The 23,728-nt window shown below is 40.9% G+C and overlaps 2 protein-coding genes across 2 annotated transcripts; one reads left to right on the top strand and one right to left on the bottom strand.

Moving 5' to 3' along the window:
* Nucleotides 1–4,950, top strand: got1 (glutamic-oxaloacetic transaminase 1, soluble). The gene is made up of 9 exons (XM_085182161.1): nt 1–112; nt 1,525–1,706; nt 1,791–1,914; nt 2,209–2,321; nt 2,414–2,518; nt 2,684–2,834; nt 3,154–3,319; nt 3,424–3,566; nt 3,761–4,950. The coding sequence occupies exons 1-9, from the start codon at nt 4–6 to the stop codon at nt 3,898–3,900; spliced, it is 1,233 nt and encodes a 410-aa protein (XP_085038287.1). The 5' UTR covers nt 1–3; the 3' UTR covers nt 3,901–4,950.
* cnnm1 (cyclin and CBS domain divalent metal cation transport mediator 1) lies at nt 4,264–21,166 on the bottom strand. The gene is made up of 10 exons (XM_085182156.1): nt 19,596–21,166; nt 14,922–15,065; nt 13,719–13,859; nt 13,442–13,611; nt 13,127–13,226; nt 11,547–11,692; nt 10,826–11,069; nt 8,529–8,633; nt 7,524–7,613; nt 4,264–7,143 (listed from the first exon to the last, which is right to left on the bottom strand). The coding sequence occupies exons 1-10, from the start codon at nt 21,040–21,042 to the stop codon at nt 7,064–7,066; spliced, it is 2,667 nt and encodes an 888-aa protein (XP_085038282.1). The 5' UTR covers nt 21,043–21,166; the 3' UTR covers nt 4,264–7,063.
* Nucleotides 21,167–23,728: the final 2,562 nt, after the last annotated feature.

The raw sequence follows: 23,728 nt of genomic DNA, 5'->3' as shown, positions 1-23,728 counted from the left end.
AAAATGTCGCTGTTTTCTGAAGTCCCCCAGGCTGCCCCTGTGGCTGTCTTCAAGTTGACGCAGGATTTCAATAACGACCAGTTTCCAAATAAGGTGAACCTCGGAGTAGGAGGTAAGTTGTGCATTGCTGTCAGTCATTCATTGTATCCCGGAGGGGAAAAGTTCTCCAGCCTGTCTTACACCGAGTTCATCTATGTTTGTATGATGGTGCCCTCATATGAATTTCTAACAAGTTGTCATTATAATCAGAAAGTGACACAAAGTTGACTGTTAGCCTCAAACTAAGCACAGCAATAGTTAAAACAGCCTGCTGACTGATATCTGAGCTGTAAAATCTAAACAGAGGCTATGTAGATGTAGCTTTAATCAGTTTAGTACACCAGGCAGTCCAGAATGGTGATGGCTCACCTGTGCTGTAATTATTGCTATTGCTTAAATTCATTTTCGGATTAACATAGAGACTGTGAGTATCCGTTAATCTGGCCTCGCTACAGCCTGCTCAGTCATCACACACCCACCAACTACTGATTGCAGCTCTGTTGATAATATATCTTTCTTCTGCAATTAGTGTGACACTGAGAGCTGAATCATCTCTGTCCTCTGCTATCCTGCACCTCGCACTCAGCAGACCAGGCAGCTGATTGGATTACTGTTCTGTCATTACACAAGAACAAGCAGGAGTTTAAATTTATTACAGCTCAGTCGTGCTTCTCTCCGAAACAAACCACTGCCACATTTCGTCCTTGAGAGCAGCTGTTTTCTGTGCTAACCTCTCTGCAAGGAGTCATTTCTTCGCTGCTTGCATTGCACAGGAACAGTGTGAGAAGCGTTGATCGCTTAGCTCTGTTTTGGCAGGACAAGGATACCTGAGTCCTGTGATTAGCAGAGGAGGGCGAGGCCTCGTAATCCCTTTCTTTCTCCAGATGGTCAGCTGCTACATGGCAGCTGGGAAATGTAGGCCACACATTTCTCTCTATCTAAAAAAACACAGAGATCTGAAAAAGATCCTTGACTGTAAGGATTTTCTGCTTTTCTGTGACTTTTCAGTCACACGTGACTTTAGCGGGATGTTGTCGTCATTAGTTCCATTAGATCTTAATTTAGATGTATTATTACAGATAATCAGTGCCTTTCCAGCTAGTGGACATAACAGAGAGAAAAAGGTAGATTGTCGACATCACCTGGCTAAATCACCCAACAGATATTGAAAGTGCACCTGTCACAAAACCCTGTGATCTTTGCACTTCTGTTATGACTCAAGAGTCCCATAAAGTCACAAACATCAGGCTTACCAAGGTACAGGTGTTAAGCTCGCAAGTTAACCACTTTTGTCTGCTGTTTTTGTTTACTGAGCTATTTAAATGTGTTTAAGGAATGTTATATTTAATCTTACTTAGAGGTTTCTTTTTGCTTAAAACTCACTAAAAAACAACATATCAATGCAGGAGGGAAGGGCCACTTCCTACTATATTAAGCCATTCTTTTACTTTTTTCTGTAACATTAAATCGCATTGTTCCTTGCAGCCTATCGGACAGATGAAGGCCAGCCCTGGGTTTTGCCGGTGGTGAAAAAAGTGGAGAAGATCATTGTGCATGACGACAGGCTAAACCACGAGTACCTGCCCATCCTGGGCCTGCCTGAGTTCAGATCCTCAGCCTCCAAAATAGTACTGGGAGACAACAGCCCTGCCATCCAGGAAAACAGGGTTTGTGGAGTCAAAAGCCAAACGACACTCTTTGAGTTTCTAATGTTGTTACATTTAAACTGACTGTTCGAATGTCACTGCCAGGTCGGGGCTGTCCAGTGTCTGGGTGGTACAGGTGCTCTGAAGATAGGCGCAGAGTTTCTAAGGCGGTTCTACAATGGGAGCAACAACACCAAAACACCCATCTATGTGTCTGCACCTACCTGGGGTACATTCAAGCACACACACACACACAAACAAGCAGTGAAGTAGCACACACCTGTAGAGGACTTTAATTTACAGGTTGTTTTGTGAACTTTCCCCAGACTTTAAACTGTAGTTGTTGATAAAGTGTTCTATTGATAAATGTCTTGTTACAGCTGCATGTTATCAGTGAGCTTGGCTGTATTGTCAGGTCGGATATGAGGAGTATTTAAAAAAGCATTATTCACTCTTTTATCTAAAGAAAGCAATGATAAAAATCGAACGCTGCCCTTAGAGTTTTTCTTACTGTTTTTCTCAGAAAATCACAATGCTGTGTTCAGCAGCGCTGGCTTCGAGGATGTTCGTCCGTACAGGTACTGGGATGCGGAGAAAAGAGGCCTTGATTTGGCTGGCTTCCTTGGTGACTTGGAAGTAAGTACTGTGTGGCAGCATACTGTTCACTCATTACTACATTTTGGTCTTCTGGGTTTCACATTGCTTCTTCATATCCCCGTTTCCCACAGAGTTGTCCAGAGCACTCAGTCTTTGTCCTGCATGCTTGTGCCCATAATCCGACAGGCACAGACCCCACGCAGGAGCAGTGGAAACAAATCGCTGAAGTTATGATGGTAACATGCGTATAAAGTGCATGCAAACATATACAAATTGTCTGTTCTGTGGTCTGAACTGCCACTACTGGCAAAGGGTGTCATTTTAAACAGGATGTTATTTTGCATGCACAGTGTTTATCTCAGTATGATAACCCTTTGATCTTTTATCCGGTTCTCTCCCAGAGGAGGAAGCTGTTTGCGTTCTTTGACTCGGCTTATCAGGGATTCGCCTCAGGTAGTCTGGAGAAAGATGCCTGGGCGGTGCGCTACTTTGTTTCCTCGGGCTTTGAAATGTTCTGTGCCCAGTCGTTCTCCAAGAACTTCGGACTCTACAGTGAGTGATCCTGTAAAGTGTAAAGTGTGCTTGGTATGAATCTACAGAAAATCCCAAGCTAAATCAACTGCAGGGATTAAACTTTGCAGGAAGAGTAATCTTAATATACATCGGTCTTATTTTCAGATTATGCTGAGTATAATGTGCACAGAATACATCAAAAACTCTGTTAAATTGAAAGGAATAGTCACAAAATTCAAATTAAGCAAGTCTCAGATTCACCAGAGGAGGAGCTGTTTATCAAATACTGCACCTACACATCAGGTAATAGGTATTAGCTGCTGTATTGTTTAACTGTGACGTGTTTTTGTCCCATCAGACGAGCGTGTGGGCAACCTGACCGTTGTGGCTCGCGATGCAGATAACCTGAAACGAGTTCTCTCCCAGATGGAGAAGATTGTCAGGATCACCTGGTCCAACCCACCGTCTCAGGGAGCTCGCATTGTCACCATCACTCTTACCTCACCTGAGCTTTTTAGTGAATGGTAAGTGTAAAATAGCATCATTAAAAGATCATACCTGTGCATGAGGCAATATTAAAAAGCAGTCGATATCAGACATGCAGAGTGTTTTCATTCTCTGACTTTAGGCAAGAGAATGTGAAGACCATGGCTAACAGGGTCTTGCTGATGAGGTCTCAGCTGAAAGCTAAGCTCCAAGCTTTGGGGACACCAGGGACCTGGGACCACATCACAAACCAGATTGGCATGTTTAGCTTCACAGGCCTCAACCGTGAGTACAGCAATCACTTCCTTCTGCACACAATCACAGCTCTGTAAAAATGCACATTCCACTGGTCAGTTTAACAAACAATTTCATGGCATCCAAGTTGTTTTAGTTTTTGGTGGTTCAATTTTAAAAAGATCTTAAAAAGATTCAAGCACAGTCAGTAAAACTTAAACCAGTATCTGGTGATTTTCCTGCAGCCAAACAAGTGGAATATTTGGTGAAGGAGAAGCATATCTACTTAATGGCGAGCAGTCGCATCAACATGTGCGGTTTAACCACCAAGAACATCGACTACGTGGCCGAGTCCATCCACGAGGCCGTCACCAAGGTCCAGTAGAAGAACGGCACCATATCTCCAATTCTCACCACTTCCTGCTGCATTTCTGATCCATCATGATCACAGGGAATGTGTTTGCATCCAGGTTTCCAGATTTTTCTGGAGCAAATACAAATTCTCATGTGCACAGAGAGCCCACAGGCCCCTGGTTTCTCATTCTTTTTCAGTATTTGTGCTATGCTAGGCTAAATGCATGCTGGGACCAAGTTCTCTATAGACTGCACAAAGATCATTTGGATCTTTTTTAAGAGCCACAATTTTCCAAACTCTGGAGTACTTATGTAATTGTGTTCATAATTTTTCAGCCTTATCTTAGTCCCCAATATATTGTTTGTTGCTCAAAATATGTGTTTGGTATTTCAGGTTTTATGCATCATTAGAAGCAAGTCTGTGGCTGTATTACGGTTACCTCAGCAGGGCTGACTCTACAGTCTAAAAATGTTATACTGTTCATGACTCATCCATTCAAAGTGTGAAATATAAGTATTTGTGTGGACAGCAGTAAGAGTTGTTAAGGGGAATGAGAAAAAGAGAATATTAACATAACTAATCTTTACCACCCCGACGATGAATGAAGAGTAAAGAGGCAGTGTTTGTCATTTCTAGATTAAATGTGAACAAATGTTCTAAGGAGGATTTAAGCCTGAACTATGTAATCATATTCATGATAAGGCTCTATGCTAATGACCTCACATTTAATCTGTATTTGTAGAGTCTGTTTTTTGCTTCCAGCTGACATTCAGTGAGCACAAATGACACTGAGCGTTCTGAACAGGTGTCATGAACCTGGGGTCGTCACTGCATGCTGAAGGGTTTTGATGTTTCTGGTTCTGTCAGGTACCTGCCAGTGGATGTTGACTGTTCATAGCAGCCGGGTACTGTTACGCAACATTCGTTTGTCACAGCACAAACAACCTAATGATCAACCAGGTTGCTGTCGCACTACTACGCAGGGCATTTACGAAACAGACGTATTGTTTAGCAATGAAAATGTCCTCAGACATTCTGATCAAATGAATGAACTACTTCAATAAAAAACTGTCAAACAGATGTGTGTGAAACTGAGTGATAGTGTTTGCATATAAGCACCGACCTTTAGCAGGCCCTGCAGATGAAGACAAATGAAGCAGACAAGAGCAATACTCCAGTAGATTTATTAATAAATTAATTTACCCTCGTGTAGAATGATTGATCCATTTCTTGATATCTTTGGGTTGCTAATATATTCTTCTGAATTTTGCATTACAAAATGTATCTTTGTTAGTTTACCCCGAACAAACACTACATCAATCCTTACAAATATAAAGAGGTGAAAACCAACTGCAAATTCTGTAAAAGCCTCGCCCCTAAAGTTCCAGATTTACACTTAGAGTCAACAGATCAAAACACACTCCCCCCGCGTGTTTGGTACAGCGGGGTCATTGTAAAAAGCTTAGCAGTGCAATAACCTTTGTACTTAGCCTTACCAGGCAGATTGAATTAAATCACTGAGCGTACCAGAACACCACCTTTGTGTGCATTTGAAAAGAGGCGGTGGCTTGACGTCAGTGTATGTCATATTGCTTTCGTCAGGCAGATCTCCCTCTGTTCAGGTTCAAGATTTCAAGAAAAGAAATCAGCGTAGTCCACTGGGGGACTAACTCCCAATTTGAATAGAATCAATTTGTTTATTATTGCAGTAGGAGATTATTTCCTGTTTCTTATTAAAATGTTCCTTTTTGTGCTTCTTCTGAATTCCCCAATCCCCGTGTACATTGTTAGTAGCTGTTAAAGCAGAACCTTTGATGATGTCTGCAGCCTTGTTTTGTGCTTCTCCATTAGCTGGCAGCATTTGCTGATTCTTTTCAACTTTAGCAATTAAAACCCGATGTCTGCTGCCTATGTGTAAGCCATCTTAAAATCTACTTAGGATTTAGGAAAGTCAAACAGCGTCTCAGCGCTGAGAACGTACTGCAGCCTAGTCATGCATCGTAGTCATGCATATGGAAAAGCAGGGGGTAATTCTATAGTAAAAGCAACACAGAGAAACATGCAAGTAGCAACTTCTTCTTCAGTAATGCGCCTAATGTTCATCTGGATCCCCAAACCCAAAGATCCAAATCCCATAAACCCTAGCTTATTTTTAATTGGTGTGTGCAGCTTTAGTGAGTGACCCTGTGCAAAATGAACTATACATAGACAGCTTTCTATGCTCCCTATGAAATTCACAAAAGACAATGTGTTCTACTGAATGCAATCAAACAACAGATTAATGACTGTTTATCTAAAATATGAAGACACCGAGGGAAAAAGGTGGAATGGTGGTTGCTTGATAGAAACACGTAAGGTGTGTCTGTACAGCTACATTTATGAATTTTATGAATGAACGTGGAGTGCAGTGATAAGTCCAAGCGATTTACAGTATTTAGGAGGACTTGATATTGCTATCTTTAAATTACTTTCCTCACACTTCCATATAAAAACTTGGGTATATGACCATAACCCTCTAACGTTGCTGAGTCACTGAATACAACAAGTAGTCTTTCAAGCTGAGGATTAATTGGTGGCTTTTTTTAATATAGGTATATAGTTACAATGTTTCTCTTAAAAAAAAGTTGTGCTCTTATTGTTTGGCTTTCTATTTCTGCCACTGGTTAGTGTGTGTTGGGTTGTGTGGCAGTAGGTGGCAGCCTTATGACAACATTAGGACAGTTCCCTGTGCAAACAGTGGTTTCAGTACAGTATGTGGAAACTGCCTTGCTAACATGACAACTCAATAATAAATATCAGTGTATCAGCTGGCTCAGATACTATCTAAGGCCCTCGTTGGGTTTATAGTGACAAAATTCAAAAACAAGTTACAGTTTAAATGTTATGAATAAATGTTAACCTTGTGGATAGAGCTAACAAATAAAAGAAGGATGTGCCAGTAACTACAAAAGATGCACTGGTGCAAAGCTGGATAACTCAAATACTACTGTTTAGATCCGTCCAATCACGCTTTATACATCAAGTGGGCTAGGGTGGGACCTGAGTATTTCTGATGGCTACAGCAGATAAGATGGCTCAGTATCCTGAGAGTTGAAGGGGGTATACGAAGAGTTTGTAGTTAATGTAGTTAATCTTGTGAATGATAAAGAGGAAGAGGATGTGTGCGTCATCCCTCTTCCTACATGCCACTGTGCTAGCTCGTCACTGGCTGTTGCTCTGAACCTTCCTCCAAACTGTTTTCTCCATCCCGAGACTTTTTCCTCCTCTTGTTACCTAGAAACAGATGAGAACATGTTGTGAAAATGCAGCAGCTCTCATTTTTATAAAGACCAAAAGCATGATACTTGTACTACTTTTAAATTAAACTTGTCATAAAGTGATATAACATCAGATGTACAGTTCAGCAGAGCTACAGCCTCAAATAAATAGATAAAAGTAACTGTGTTATATTGTATGTGATCCAGAATGGCTTAGTTGCATCTGGAGAATGAGCTTTGCAGGAAGCAGCAGGCTGTTGAGAAAGACGTAGCTCATCACCTGTTGCTAAGATACACTCGGCACCGTCGCTATGTCTGACAGAAAAGTTGAGGCACATCTGACAGCATGTGTGGGAGTGCTGTCGCATTAGTGTTCATGACAAATGGCTTACTCACTCAATTTACGCAATAGCTTCTTGCCAATGTTCTCCTCAGAGCTGGACAGAGACAAAGAGCTTATGAAGGGAGAGGTGGATGGCTGAGACTCTGTAGGCACATTTGAAGGAGAAAGTTAGAGAGTGAAAGGGAGGGGGGTGCTACGTAGATACATGGCCCACACTAGGTGACAAGTTCTTCAAAAGTTTTTGTAATGTAGTTTTAAACTGAGATTCCTTAACTTGTGACGTAAGTAAAAAAAATGAACACATCCTCCACAGCTTGAAAACCATGAAATACAAACAATAGCTATATTCACTCTCTGGCCACCTTACTAGGTACACTTAGTACCATGTTGGACCCCCTTTTGCCTTCAGAACTGCCTTAATTCTTTATGGAATGATCATGATTACACCACCCAGTTGCTGCAGATTTGTTGACTCCACATCCACAATAGGAATCTCCCATTCCATATAATCCAAATGGACCTCTATTGGATTCAGCTCTATGCTCGCCATTTGGGTACAGTGAACTCACTGTCAGTGAACTCACTGTCATGTTCAGTATGACATCATTTGAGATTTGTGACATGTCACATTATCCTATAAACGTTGGTACTAAGGTGCCCGGCCATTCTCCTCTGAACTCTGACATCAACAAGGCATTTTCTCCCAGAGAATCATCGCTCACTGAATGTTTTCTCTTTTTCTGATCATTCATCATCATTCATGGTTGTGTAGGAAAATTCCAGGGGATCAGCAGTTTCTGGCACCAACAACCATGCCACACAAGTCACTTCTCTTCCCAATTCTGATGCTCAGGTTGTCCAGACATTGTCTACATGCCTAATTACTGCTACATGAAAAAATATTTGTGTTAAACAGAAACAGGTGTATCTAATAAAGTGACCAGTGAATGTATCTCTTTACTTATGAAAAATAAAAACGTTTTCTGGAAACTTTTTTTTTTCATTTGAAGATGAAAAAATTAAATGTTTGATTGTTGGCTGTATCGAGCGGCACTCACCATCCTCTCCATGACTTTCTGGACGGTCCTCATGGATATAGGGAATCTCATCCATGCGAAGGAACACGGTATCATTTGGACTTCTCTGCCCATCGGATTTACTGCCTGTAAAATAAATAAAAAAGTAAACCACCAAATACAAGAAGCAGCATATTTGTAACTCTACCTGAAGAGGGAGCTAGAGAGCTTAGTATTATTTAAGTGTTTTGGGGGCCTCCAACGAAGAGGCTGAATATTAAAAATAGTACCCAATGTAGGATTAAAAGTAAAAAAAGAGGACGTACAACTAGCAGAGGCGGTTTAATTCTTACATGGTAATTTAAAGCTGTAAACACTTTTTTTTTTGACAACCAGAGTGGAGCCATCTGTCCACAACATTTCTTAATGGAACTAACAAGCACACAAAAGTGGGTGAGGGGCTACACACTGCATAAGACAGATGGTATGTGGGACCCCTTTAAGCTTCGAAACAAGTACAGATTGGTTGATGTCACATTTGAATGACTCCTGTGAGTGAGTCATTTTGAATATTTGCCGTTTGTGAGTCATTCTTTACGTCTGTCAGTGCCCTCCATAAATATGTTGCACAAAGACATAAGTTTATGTTGTTTTGCATCTGTATGCTGCCACAGTGAATTGTAAATCAAACTATCAATATGTGACTGAAGTGCAGACTTTCAGCTCTATTTCAAGTGGTTTTACAAAATTTTTTAGCATGAACTGTTTAAATATTGCAGGTATTTTTATACACATTTTTAAAGGTTCAAAATTAACTGGAAAACTGACTGACCAGCAGTTTCAAAGCATTTATGAGACCTGCTTCTTTGCCATTTCATGACAAATGGCTTCATTTAAAGTGTTGAATTTCTGTGTTATAACTTTTCATTATAATTTTTCTTTGATTTCATATGTGGCCCAAAGAAATGTTAATGCAAGTAAAAAAACACCATCATTTGGCATCATTAGAGACAGTAAAAACCTCACAGAGATGGTAAAAGCAACAATCTGATACATTCTTAAAAGGGGTGAATGCACTGGCAACCTCAGCAACACCAAAAGGCCTAGCTGAAGAACAACTTTACATCATCTAACCAAGTCAAAAACTCTCTCGAGGAGATTTTGTATCGCTGTCAAAGCCTACAATCAAGAGACTTGTTCATGAATGGAAATTCAAGGGTTTACAACAAGGTGCAAAGCATCGTTTACATTCCAGAATAGAAAGATCAGATTCGATTTTGCCAAAAAACCTCTAAAAGAGCCTGCACTGTGCTGAAAAAAAAAAATCACTCAACCAGATGAAAACAAGATGAACTTGTAAGATTATGGTGGGAAGAGAAAAATGTGGAGAAGGAAAGAAAGGGCTTGTGATCCAGAGCATGCCACACTGTTTATCTGCTCATTATGTGCAAAAGCAACAATGTGGCATTCTCCAGGTGAAGAAATTAGATAGTCTTCGACAGCCAAGTCAGTCAGCTGATCTCAACTCATCAGTGCGTGATGAATGCAGAATGACCCACAAACAAGCAACAACCGGCTGCAGAAAAGGCCTGGCAGAGAATCTCAAGGGAGCAAACACAACATTTGGTAATGTTTGGTGTGTTCTAGGCAGCCAGGTTTTTTCATTCTTCAAGTATTAAAAACATCTTTCAATTTATTTCAGCATGTCCCATTAGTTTTGAACCTCTGAAATTGGGAAAGTGTGTATACAAATGACTGCAATTCTTAAACAGTTTGTGCACAAGTTTTGTAAAACCCCTTGAAGTGAAGTCTGCAGTTCAATCACACGTTGACTTACAGTCCACTGCAGTGGTGTACAGGAACAGGAGTCTTTGTACTGTATAAAATAAACTATTTGTTCCAAGTTATGTGCTGATTTCACACATGCATACTTATGAACAAGTAGGGTAAGATTAGAGGATGAAATTTTTATTATTATGAGCAGCTGATTTCATTTAATTTCTTAGTTTGACCATCATTATTTACAGAATAGCTCATCTTCAAATAACAACATGGGGAACATCAAGCTGTGTTTCCACATCACGGGCCATCATTATGTTTGTTTAAAGTAGTTAAATGAATCAATGGTGTTTCTTTAAAATTCTCTATCCCTGCTTTCAGATGCACAAACTTCAATTTGTGCATTTAAAGCTTGTTTTCCTCTTCAACCAACACAATGAAATTCCTCATACTTCAAGTATAGGTGGTGTAAAAACCCGGTGCTGCCTGAGAAAAATCTCATGAACAAATTACAGTTTTTAGTTGACTTCTTGTTAAATAAATGCATCTATATTACTTACGAACAATACGGTTTCTTTCATTGAGCTGCGAGGTGCTGCGAAGGCCACCATGGGGATGGAGATGTGCAAGGCGTGCCAGTCCCAGTCGAGTGTGTGTGTGCGTGAGGGGGAGGGCGATGCTGTGTGAGCGGGCTTCTGGGACCGGAGGCCTCCCTTTACCATCAGGGTCCACTGCTTCTGGTGTCTGTGGGCTGCTGTCCATCCTGGTGGCCGTTAGGGCGTTGTGGTAGTGGTTTCTAGTGATCTGTGGGCCGCCAAGAAATCTGCCATTATCATCAGCGTTAGATCTGTGTGTGCGGCCACTGTTAAGAGTTGCGCATGTGGCCGAGAGGAAGCGTGCACTGTGTTTAAGAAAAGGGAGGCGAGGTGAAGTGAGAGGGCACATGTATCATTTAAGGTTAAGATATTCATGCTTAAAAGGGGCTCAATTATCCGCAGTGATTAGTGGAAAGAGGCTGTGTGGTGGGAGAGTAAGAGACAGGATGTCTGTGTTCAGTCAGAAACGGGGATCAGGACATATCAAAGGCAAATCCAGCAGCAGCGGAAGCATTTTTGGGAAATTTTAAGATTAAATGGAGGGAGCTTAAAATTTTTCTTCCTTTGTGGTCCCAATTTTTTCCTTCAGTGCGCAGGAAATTAGAGATTTAATTTAGCCTACAATAACAGTGGTTTTCTACATATTTTTCTGGGTTATGTGGGTGCAGCCGTTTATGTTTGTAACCTTGATGATCTGCAGGTCTGCGAGCTGCCGGACTGAGTAGTCGGGTAAATAGACCCCTCCACCTGCAGTGAGCTGACCCACACTGCCTCCGCTCAGTAATGAATCCGACTGGTTCAGGCTGCTGGCCCGGGAGCTATACCTCTGACCTGAACAGAGCAGAAGAAGGAAACATATTTTGAGGTCTGTTTTTTTCTACATACATCATTTGTAAAGGTCAAAATCCTTAACCAGAATAAGCATAAAGAGTTCACACAAACAAGTCCAAGTTATAATGTCTTTTTCTTCTATATACCTCAACAAAATGTTCAAATGTCAGTTAGGAAAAAGTCTTGAGTCATATTTCTAAGCTCATTTAAGCAAATCTCATAACTCTCCTTGAAGTTTTAGTTATTCTTGAGGTACTTTAATTGTAGCTAACATTATACAATAAAACCATTGCATAATAATGTTTTTTTAATCTCTTTCCTTCAGTGTTAAAAAGGTCCTCATTTAATGAGCCATTCATATGCAAAACAAATGATGAATAACCAGCAATCTGTCAAGCGAAATTAGGCACAATCTCAACAGTGCATGTCAGTCTTCCACATTTAATCAATCTGCTGTCACTACATTAAAGACACACACTGGCTCAGCTCCTTGGCTATATAATAGGCTAAAAAAGACTGGCACAGATAAAAATTAAAAGCGTCAACAATCGTTCTCATGATGTGATTCATGTGTAACAACTTAAAAATACAGGCAAAAGTCAAAAACCGGGCCCTTGTGCTGCAACTTTTGCTCACACAGTGGGTGAAGTGGTCCAACAGGACCCTCCATGGTGCCGTATGCTGCACTGGCCACCCTCATCTTTTACCTCATGCTTGGAAAATGAAGTCATATTTGAACCCCAAATGCATTTTAAGTGACTCCCTCGCAATTAAAAAGAAGATATCTCCCCTGCTTTACAAGAGAGCAGTAAAATTGTATTTGAATAGTAACTGAGAATGCTTTACGGAAGGTCATGCAGGTCCTTTCAATTCATCTACACTGTTTTCTGCCTGTTTTTGTGTTCACTACTGTCTAGTGAAATGGCAAATGAATTGTCAGTTCAATGCAGAGCGATGAGTCAGAAAGAGAGAAAAAAACTGTAAAAAGCTGCTCTTTTGAGATGTGATGATTGTGCAGCTGTTTGAGAGAAAATTCTGAAATATCCTAAGTAGGGATTTTCAGATTTTTAATGAGGTCTCGCAAATCGCTTAAACTCACCCTGAACATCACACGTAAAAAATGTACACACTACCGCCACAAGAAACCAGGGAGAGAAAGCAAAAGACAGGCTTTCTACTTGCTCTGCAGTCTTAGCTGGATTTCATATAATCCTGTGCAGGTCATGTCCTTCCACTGGGAAATTCTCTGAAATCTCTTCTTTTAATTACTTACTTTCCACGGCTGCTGCTGCTCAGCAGGCTGACACTTTACAGACACAGGGTGGCATTAAGGCAGGAAATACACTTCACCTCCCCCAATGCATTGCATGTTTTCATCATGCTAGAACCTTCAAAATTACTCATCCATATTGCTTCATATTTCCAGTGAATTACCAATAGGCAGTGGTGGGATGAGCGCTGGCATGCCATAGTAGGAAAATGCTCCGTTTTCAAACCGAAGAGCCTCTTTTCCTATTTCCACCTCCACCCGTCCCTGCAAGATTAACACAGCCATTTACATGGATTAGGTTTGAGCACTGCGCTAATAATGTGAACAGTCAATTGATTACTCATCTAATGGAGCGTCCCACGCAGGGAAAAATGCACATTCAAATGCAAATTCACTGCCAGAACAACGCTGAGCATACAGATAATTGTTGCTTGCTTCCTAATTCTTATTCAAACCCTTTTTTATCAGTTTAGAAGTACCTGCAGGATCAGGATGAAGTAGTCAACAGGTTTGTTTCTCTGGAAGAGGTAGTGTTGAGGAGCGTGCTTGTTCTTGGGGTCGAACTTTAGTTCCTGCACAACGCTGGGATGTTTGATCAGCCGCAGCAAGATCTTTTCTGACAGGTGACACGGCCTGAAGGGCTCCACCTCTGTTGTGAAACAACAAAAGTCAAGGGAGAAACACCACGGCCTTTGTTCTCATGCTATTTGCAAATGCTTAGCATTCAGCTCATGGAGACAAACACACAAATGCTACCTGTAGCCAAAAAGCGGTGTGTTGCAAGCAACAGTTGGGCCGAGATCTTCACCTTCAGCTCATTTTCTGCCACTTTGAAGATAGAGAAGTCCTGCTGTTTCCTTTCATGGTTGGACACGCGCCTTTTTGTGCGATTATCAGCTAGGAACAGACACAAATCCGAGAAAGTGCGTAAAAAAAATGTAGCACTTTCTCTGATGATAGGTTAGAGAAGCTAAAGAGTTCTTACCTCATTAATTAGGTTTAATTACTTAATGTGCCATATATGCAGAGCGAGGTCAATGTTTTTGTTTGCACTATAATTAATTAGAAACTACTCTGATGTGGCACTAATTAATTGGTGCACTTCTATATCCTGCATGCTTAGTATATTCATCTAAAGCTGTACAGAGCTGGAGATTATCCAGTGCTGTAACCTCTGACTGATAAATTGGCTTATCCTCTGCAGAGTATTATATATATATATTTATATATTTTTCATTAAATGCGTTATTGCTACAATATTATTTCTAGAACAGCTGGGTTCATGAAAAAACTGTATGACAAAGCTCGACACGCAAACATTATATGCAGACACACAGGTGCACCACTCACAGAAACTGCTTTAAACACTGTATATAATTTCAACTGCAGCACACTTATATTATATCTTGATGTCTTCTGAGAGCAGGGGCTGCTGTGAAAACGTACAGGAGAATAACAAAGGAAACTAAAATTCAGTGAGCGAAAGCAGGTGCAGACTGGACTAGATATGAAACGAAGGAAGCTTTGCATCTGAATTCATTTAAATCCGTGGAGAGCGTTTCCAGCCAATTAAAAAATAAGGGGATTATGGCGATTATCTGAAGAGACTGGGTCATTTAGTCACATTATTTAATTAAGAATTAGGAAGGAGCTGGGAACAACAGGGGAGAGAAGGTGGAACCAATAGCGGGATGAGAAAATAGCAAAGTAGATGGACCACAAAAAAAAAACATTACACTCACAATTCATACTACAGCATTATTAGTTGCAGTCCTAATAACTGTTATGGGAATTTATGCTGATTATCTGGGCATTTTCCAGTGACTGCTGGAGAGCACAAAGCTGAACAAAATGTGACAGCTGCTGCAATAAATTAAGCGAAAATCTTCTCAGTAGGGGAGCTGGAAGCAATAAGACAGCCCTGATGCAGAGCTTCATAAACACTATGTTTATACATACTGTACAGATCTGTCTCATCCACAATCTCAGACTTGATGATCTCCTCTATAACGTCCTCAAGGGTGACGATGCCCATCACTTCATAGAAGGGGTCTCCCTCGCCTTCGCTGTTCACCCGCTGCACCACTGCGAGGTGGGACTTTCCTGCAGTCATCAGAAAAGAGAAGAGGACAGGTTAGACTGTTTTCAAAATGGGAGCTCGGGCTAAAAACTGCTCGTGCAATGTGCAGAGAGGCAAGGTGAGCAGTTAAAAATAACTCCAGTCAACAGCCTCCAACTGGCTCTGTGCAGCCAAGATGAAAATCAGCATTAATTCACCAACTAAAAACCTGAGGGATCTATCCCAGAGGTTAAATTGAAAATGACTTCAATGCCAGACTTGCCCTTGTTTGTGTTCTCAGACAAAAAGAAAGTGGACATTGGGGGATTAGTCTCCAGACACTTTGACAGTTGGAAGACTTGGCTTCCTTACGTAAACACAGAGATTACACAATCAGTCTGGGGATGCCTGCATCTGCTGAATAAACTGCCCATGCTGCTGCCGCCTCGGTAAACATTCATGCCCACACGTACACACACCCACAGCACATCTGTACACATCCATGAGCAAACCGAGGGCTCACTGCGACTGTGTTTAGCTGAACGCGACAAGCCTGTCGGACACAATGACGTAGCTCGCCAGCATCATCCTTGCAACAACTCGATAGAGCGAATGTGACAAGAAGTCAACGCCGCAACCAAACTTGAACATACAAGGACAGAAAAGTAAAAAAAATAAATAAAAATTATCAACACAAACAAGTTGCTCTATATTGATATCTTTTTATTATCATTATTTTCTGTTCCACTCACTTAAAAATCAGATATGTTGAAATATGTTGAATTCATCAGTCTGTTCTGCTTTCATCAACACGAGTTAGTCTGGTGACCAAATAAGTTACCTAACCAAAATGATGTCACTAGACCACAGGTTCCAACAGACACATAAAAAAAAGTCTCCAGCCTCACTTTGAATAAAATCTGTGGCTCAAATAAGATGGGCCGATTTAGGGGATCACCGCCAAGGGATAAAATGGATCAAATGCTTTAATCCACAGCAACAAGAGAAAAAAAAAATCTGATTGACTGACTGGCAGTCATATCCAAACATGAACCTCTGGGTTGTGAGGGATTGACTGAGGTGGTGAGGTTGCACTCACTCAGGTCTATGTCTCTGCAGAGCTCAGGTGAGTCAGCTACGGATTTGCTCTCAGCTGCTGATGTGCCTGGGCACCGCATTACATCATTCATATGTTACATAATACTCTTGCAGAATGACGCACACTTACTCACACACGCAGACACACATGCCCGGAGCAAAACTGGGTCCTCCATGGTTGTCCCTTTTGCAAAACGTTTCTGCTCTACCACTTTCTGTGGCTCCGTCAGTCTATGTTAGAAAACTGTGTTTTAGATTGCGCATATGTTTGTACCTATTTCTATCTGCTTATTTAACCACAGCATTAAAGCCGTAATGAGATCTGGAATAAAATATTTCATTTTATGTCTCCGGAGCAGTAATTTTCCTCTACACTGGTGCACAAACAACTTATGAAAACAGTTGGCTTAAACTGTGTCTACCTTCTGTGGTTTGTTAATTGAGTCTGAGCCTATTTTTTGTAGCGTAGTTGCGGCGTTGACTTCTTGTGACATTCACTCTATCGAGTCGTTGCAGGGATGATACTGTATTAAAATGGCTTATTTTCCAAAATATGTGTAATTGAATCTATTCGGTTCTGTTTTTAGATACAAGTCTTTACTTTGTGTGTGTGTGTATATATATATATATATATATATATATATATATATATATATATATATATATATACACATACACACACACACATGATAAATGTGTTATAATTCTGTATAATGTTGTTTAGAGTTCAACCAAAAGCAATATTAAAAGGAAAAACCTATTATCTTTAATGCATTCTAGTAAAATTTATAATGCAGTGTTTTTATAGGGGTGTTGCTACTATTACTTAAGAATAATATAAGAATAATAACCTTGTCTTTTCCTAATAAAAATCAAATATTTACAGCAGCATAAAACACTCTGGTTGCAAAAGCCTAAATGTATAAATGGAAGTCTGCTCTGTTCAGGTTTCGTACATCAGCTCAGTCAATTTGATTGCCAAGTGCCGTGTGTTAGTTTTACATTGAGCAGGCTTACATCAATATATGAGCAACTGTCTGAGAATGTAATCATCTTATAGTGTACTTTCCAAGGGTTGGATGTTCATAAATAATATGAACAATAACATAATAATTGTCATATTTAAAATCTTTTGCAGCCTGAAGGCTCTGACCCACAAACACAAGAAGGTGCAATGGTAAAGCTTTCCAGGCTTTTACTGCAGCCATCTTCAAACGAGCCGTGAAGTTCCGAACTCGTTGTGAAGTCTTACTATCTTTTTTCTGGTCTTCAGGAATCAGTTGATTCTGCTTATTGGTAGCTAAGGATATCCCACCTCTTCACCCTGAAAATTTCTTTGTTGTCATGTGTTTAGAATAACCACCCTGTTGCATGATAAAAATTCACCCTGAGAGTTTTGATGCGTATGATTCAGAGTGAGCAGGCTACTTATCCTGGCCCTTCACCAGCAGAATGAATAAATAGACAGTTATAAATAAAAGCCAGCGTGCCTGTTCATTTGGCAGCCATAGACACCCAAGCCATAAGAGGAATACCACTATGCTTGACATATGAGGTGGTATGCTTTGACTCATAAACTGTTTCTTTTTATTCTCTGGTATTTCCTCTTTCATTTGGATAAAGCCTGATGTTTATTTCAACAATCCTTAGGATTTGCTTTCCATGACTCCCCCGGCCTTCCTTTTGTATGTTTTTGTAAAGTGCATTCCATCTTTTTTATTTTAGATGTTTGCAGAATTTTGTATCTCGTGTTGAATTGTCTGAGGTTGTGGTCATTAAGTATTCTCTTTGTTGAAGGCTGACAAAGAAAAACATGCCTAAAGAACACTGTGGAAAGCATTTTTGAGTTGCTGTGCAATCATAAAGGGGGGTTCTCTTCAGCATGAACACCCACAAGAAAAGCAGCTTCTTTGCTATCAATTTTGGAAAGACTTTTATATTTGTCTGATAGATTTTCACTTGTTTGATTGCATTATTTTTTTCACTTGCTCTGTCACCTTTTTACCAAACAACTTTAAATATTATAAAAGATAATTGTAGCTGAGACTGGAGAATCTTTCTATTTCAACTTGAATGTTTATGAGGCCTGAAAAACTGAAAAATGCTAACTGTCTGCATGGCTAAGTTCTCCACTCAACAGTATGTTTCCAGACCATAGTTTCTTCCTGGTGACATTTCCATTCTTTACTCTTACACAGACCTCACCTCTGCCCACCAACCATCTCAGTGAGACATCATCACAGCTTCCAGCCAGGCTTCCTGACCAGCAGGAGGCTTTTAGCCATGAAAGCAAAGTCGGAGGGAGGTGAGAGAGGAAGGGAAAGGTTGGAGCTGAATTTTTCATGGTTGCTCTGCAGGGTTGGTTGGCGATGACCTACAGAGTGGAAGGAACTTCAAAGTCACAGTGGGCTGACAATCAAGTGTGCACAAATAATTTAAAGGTGAAACCAGGCTTCACACCCAAGAGAGACACACAAGTGATGCCGACACACATGTGGGTCAAGTGTGAGCTCATGGATCACTTGTGCCAGACCAAAGCTATATTTCATAATCCCAGGCACGGTGAAGTGTAGTGGACCTCCTGAACTGTAAGTGGCAACATAATTCCTTACCCTGCCAAGGCCAGCTGCATTCAGCAGACATGTATTGCCCTTTCTTTGTCTATAAAACAGATTTCCTTGCATAACAGCTGTGGCAATGTGTCTTTATTTTACAATGTGACACTTTCAGTCGAGGAGTCAGAGGTTTTCGCTACTGAGCGTTAAATCTGAATCATATTTAATGTTATCAAGACTGAACATACTCCTTAAAGAGAGGCAATGCACTTTTCCTCTATAGTCAACTGATGTTATCACTGCATGTGCAGCAATGCTGTCAATTCACTTATCAGCAAAGATGGCTATCAGAGAAGAGAGAGAGACGAATTCTTGTGTAGGCAAATCGTGCAAAATTCCTTTTTTGATACAGTTTAGCATTTCAAGCATTTTAAGTGAGGAGCCGATAACTGATACTTGCATAGAAATGGGGTACCGAGCCTGGGGCCAGATGAAGTTCACAGTGTTGTCATGGGAAGGCAACTTAAATCTCTCTCATCACATAAATTCTTAAGATAACCTTATTATGGTAGACTCTAAACTCTAGCTGAACCAAACACACTGTGTGACACAGTATCAGATTTCACATATGTCTCTCACTGCTCTGGGGATCAAAGGGCTTTACTGGCTGGCCCACTTTGAGCCAATGGGCTGATGTATACATTGACTTCTGGACTGAAAATGTAGTTCTTAAGTGCACAGTCACTTCAAAGAACATTTAACTCCTAACTGGTGGGAGGTTGCTTTAAAACATATGGCGCCTCATATGCTCAGCTGACTTCTTACTCATAAGTTGTGTAGAGGTCCTAGACAGGACACACAGGGAGATATGGAGACTGCAGAGACCAAACCTCTGATATGATTTAAAGTGAAGCAAGTTACCTCTCTTAAATTCCTCCAGCATCACGTCCAGCTTGGTGTCACTGAAGACGCAGTGCATGGGATGCTTGTAAAACTGAGTAATTGTTTTCAAAGGAGTGCAATCATCAGGATCCACAAAGGCTAAATCTTTGACAAAAAGGATGTCTACAATGTTGGACCTTTCGTTCTCATAAACAGGGATGCGTGTGAAACCGCTCTGCATCACATCCGACATGGTGCAGAAGTCCAGCACAGCATCTGAGGACAGCATGTAACAGTCTGACAGCGGTGTCAGCACATCCTCTACGGTCTTGGTCCTAAGCTCCAGGGCTCCCTGGATAATGTTGAGCTCCTCTTTGACCAGATCGTGGTAGGGGTCTGTGACACGCAGCATGGCCACCAGTTTCTCCCTCGTGTAAAAGTTGCTGATCTCTTGGTGCAGCATAATGTCCAGAATCTTGGAGACCGGGTAGGCGATGGGGAAAAATATCAGCATCAACAGACGGGTCGCGCACAGGGTCTTGGATGCGATGGCGAGACTGTGCCTGGATGCCACCGAGTGAGGTAAAATCTCGCCAATAAAAAATATCCCCAAAGTGCACGAGGCAGTGGAGAGAGCGGTCATTCCTAAGATCTGGCACATCCACACCACAAAACACGTGTTTGTAAGCACGTTACCCAGCACCACAGTGCAAAGGATGTAGTTGCCATGTTTACGCACTGACTCTATTTTTCGCGCGTATTTCTGTTCTTTCTCTGTGCCGCTGTTCTGCAGGACCCGCAACTCGACCGGGTCCAGAGACAGCATGCTAATATTCAGCCCGCTGCACAGAGCAGACAGCCCCAACAAGAGCACAGAGACTCCTGCCTGCAGCCAAGCATCTGCCTCTGGAGGTCTCTCCACCACCGCCAACCAGAAGTCTTTGGTGCTCAAGTGCTCCCATTTCACTCCATCGAACGCGCACATGGAGTAGTATTTGATCACCTCGTCTCTGCGCAGGTCTTTGGCGAGCAGCTCCACTAAGACTGAGTTATGACTTGAGGTGGATCTGAAGGAACCCAGCAGCTCGATGTCTGAGCTCCGGGCATTCTCCTCTTCGCATGGATTCCCCCTGGACAGAAGCGGACTTTCTGCATCTGCACTGTCCCCACCTGGTTCCTCTATAAACGCGATCCACGGAGCGGCAGGTGCTGCGTCCGGTCTGCCGCTGATGTTCAGGTTGTTGGGATTTTCGGTACCTGGAGAAGCGGAGTAGTAAACCCTCAGCATGAAGCGGGTCCCCTCGATAGCCCTCAGTATCCCGTCCTGCACGGACAGTTCTCCGCTCTGGGTGTCTTCAGGCCGGACGCCGAGCAGCGCCGTTGTCTTGGCCGGCAGGGAGGAGATGGTGACGGTAAGAAAGAGGAGGGAGAGCCGGCGCGGATGCAGGATGCTGCAGAGAGCATCCGCAGCATCCGCAGCCATCATGCTGAATGAGCCGCTGAAGGACACTGGAGAACTGGGTCACGTGGTTTGCGGATGGGATGGATGGAGCAGCTGGGTAACATGGAGAGAGAGAGAGAGAGAGAGAGAGGAGAGAGGAATTCAAGTGTGTGTTTGTGAGCTGGCACCTTAAATATAAATGACAAATCCTGACGTAAGCCTCGCTTATTTGCTTTCTGCTGCTTTCTATAAATAGAAAGCAGGAAATGTCCAATCGTTTAAGATTCATACGATAGAGCCCCTACAGCTACGCCAGAGGAAGATATTTACTTGCTAAATAGTAGAGAGATACAAGCTGAGTACAAAAAAGAAACTAAATGAGAAAAATTGGGATGCGTATCAAGAAAGCAAATGAATAGAAAGAAATGCTGCGTTGTGTTGTGTACCAGTTTGTGCGTTAGTGCAGAGCTCAGACTCTTATTTCATTATTATTTTTAGTTATTTTTTCATTCCCCCACTCCCCACTAGATGGCAGCATCGCCACCTGTTTTCGGTGCAGTTGCCTTTCAGGATAAACACATAAATGTAATGCGTTTCTAAAATCTCTGTTATAATAGTTTGTGTTTCAGTAACCGCATCCCTTAACAAATTAAAACAAAGTGTCGCTGTATCTAAATCTACTTTAAAAGAACACTCACACATTTCATATATATATATATATATATATATATATATATATATATATATATATAATAGATATCACTTTTAACTTCTATACGCTTTGGAAGTATTAGCCTCTGTTTAAAGATTATATGACAAGGAACAACTTTTTACTGACTTTCATGACGTTTAAATGTTGACATGAAGAGGATCGTTCTTGTTTGTTCGTTTGGTATTTTTTGTAAAAACAAACTAAGTTGCAAATAAATAATTACAATCAAGTCCCACAGATCATTATTATTATTACTATCATAATTATTATTATCACCATTATTATTTTTATTGTTGTTGTTGTTATCATTATATACCGTTCAGTGATCAGCTGGTTCAGATCTGACGCATCTCAGTTCGGTGACCGGTTTGTGGGATTTACGATTCAGAAAACTGAAGGCGCAAAGGGCAAACAGTCATTGCTACACTTTACTCAGACGACAAAAAACAGCAAAACAAGTTATAAAACTGTCACTCCAACTGTCATCCTAGGATGACAGACAATTTTCCTGATAAAATTACACATTAAATAGTTTGCCAAACAAAACCAAAAAATATACGCGTATAAAAAAATTCGCATCGTTAAAGATTCTGCTGATGTATGAATATGTCGACCATATATGTTTTACATGAGATGTTTTTCACGATCGATCAAAATAAACGCATTGGAGGCGGTAAAATAAATCTTAAAGAAAGCCAACCATTGAGTCCGCCCAACAAAAGTCGCCGAAAATGCTCTGACGATTCAGTGTATTTGTCTACACCCAATTCTGCTTAGGAAGTTTTTAAACGTCTCTATGCTCTATTCTTTTATTCAAGCACCCTGCAGGATGAATGATATAACTCATGCTGCTTTTCTGCTGCGGTCAGTAATTTTTTTCCCCTCACAAAGCAATAATTTCCCATGATTGCAGCAACAGATCTTGATTTTTATACAGCAGCAGTGTCTTTAACATTAAACACAAAACAGACAGAAAAATACTCAGTTTAATTAAAGCTGCGAATCATTTCCTGAACAAACTATTGTAAAGTTTACATTCAAAAGAAGCAACGAGAACATTACCGCACATCATGATTAAACTCTCCCTTCAAATTATTAAATCCGAAATTAGAGTAGGTTAGATTTGATCGAAGAACTAGTCTATTGTAATAGTAGCAGACTATTTTCCTCACCGAATATGTTTAACTGATTTAATATTTTCCTAGAATGTTTTTCTTCTTTCACTGACAGCTTAGAGTTAACAACATAACTTTATATATAACTTGTGCATTTTTCACTTCTTTTTATACCGGCCCGTGGAGGAGCTGAGAGTGTAAAAAGTCACCGTGCTGTTTTGTTTGGTTTAAATTAGAGTTTCAAATCCAAAAACAACAAACCAAGCCGTTTTCAAATTTCAGCAGTACAGTCGATTGGTAGGCCGTAAAGGAGTTTAACATTCACTAAAACAACAGCAAAGAGAAAATATAATAGACAAAAATTCCCTGCGTACTCATCCTCATTATCCATGCCATTTCCTCTTGGAAATATTATATGATAGTGCTGTTTCGATAGGCTAAAGTTTGCGTTTTCCTTCTTTTGGAATAAAATATCCTCAAGGGTGACATAGATGTCCCAAAACGCATTTGAGATCTAATTATATGAAAATGTTAAATATTTTTCCACTGAAAACTAAAACTGTGGTTGAATTGAAAGCACATGTTAATTATGATGTTATCTGCGCCAACTGACAATATGAAGAAATGCGGAGAATCAGACTTTGTGCTTTTCTGCTGCTCTTGTTGACCGTGGGTCTGCTTCTTCTAACAGGCCGGAGAAAACAGGCTACCACCCCACGGAGAACGTTACGTCAGAGTTTCTGACACTCGTAAGCGACACTAAGCTGTGCATTTAAACAAAGAAATATCAGCCCACTTTGTACCAAATAAAATCAAAGGATGATCTTTTAATCTGCTTTGTGGGGAACTTTTGTGTCCCTAAACCTAAAGCCTGACTGCTTGGATGATTTTGCGTTGTGGCTTC

This window comes from Neolamprologus multifasciatus, chromosome 13 (genome assembly GCF_963576455.1).
Source record: "Neolamprologus multifasciatus chromosome 13, fNeoMul1.2, whole genome shotgun sequence".
Classification (NCBI taxonomy): domain Eukaryota; kingdom Metazoa; phylum Chordata; class Actinopteri; order Cichliformes; family Cichlidae; genus Neolamprologus; species Neolamprologus multifasciatus.
Note: the sequence above shows the minus strand (reverse complement) of the source record. Positions and strands in the feature narration are given on the sequence as shown.

Excerpts from the sequence above, each read along its gene's own strand:
- got1 (XM_085182161.1), top strand. The coding sequence starts at position 4 with ATGTCGCTGTTTTCTGAAGTCCCCCAGGCTGCCCCTGTGGCTGTCTTC. Across the intron at positions 1,915-2,208 it reads TGTGTCTGCACCTACCTGGG|AAAATCACAATGCTGTGTTC; the intron begins GTACATTCAAGC and ends TGTTTTTCTCAG. Across the intron at positions 3,320-3,423 it reads CCTGAGCTTTTTAGTGAATG|GCAAGAGAATGTGAAGACCA; the intron begins GTAAGTGTAAAA and ends CTCTGACTTTAG.
- cnnm1 (XM_085182156.1), bottom strand. The coding sequence starts at position 21,042 with ATGATGGCTGCGGATGCTGCGGATGCTCTCTGCAGCATCCTGCATCCG. Across the intron at positions 15,066-19,595 it reads GCTGGAGGAATTTAAGAGAG|GAAAGTCCCACCTCGCAGTG; the intron begins GTAACTTGCTTC and ends TGATGACTGCAG. Across the intron at positions 8,634-10,825 it reads TGAAAGAAACCGTATTGTTC|GCAGTAAATCCGATGGGCAG; the intron begins GTAAGTAATATA and ends TTTATTTTACAG.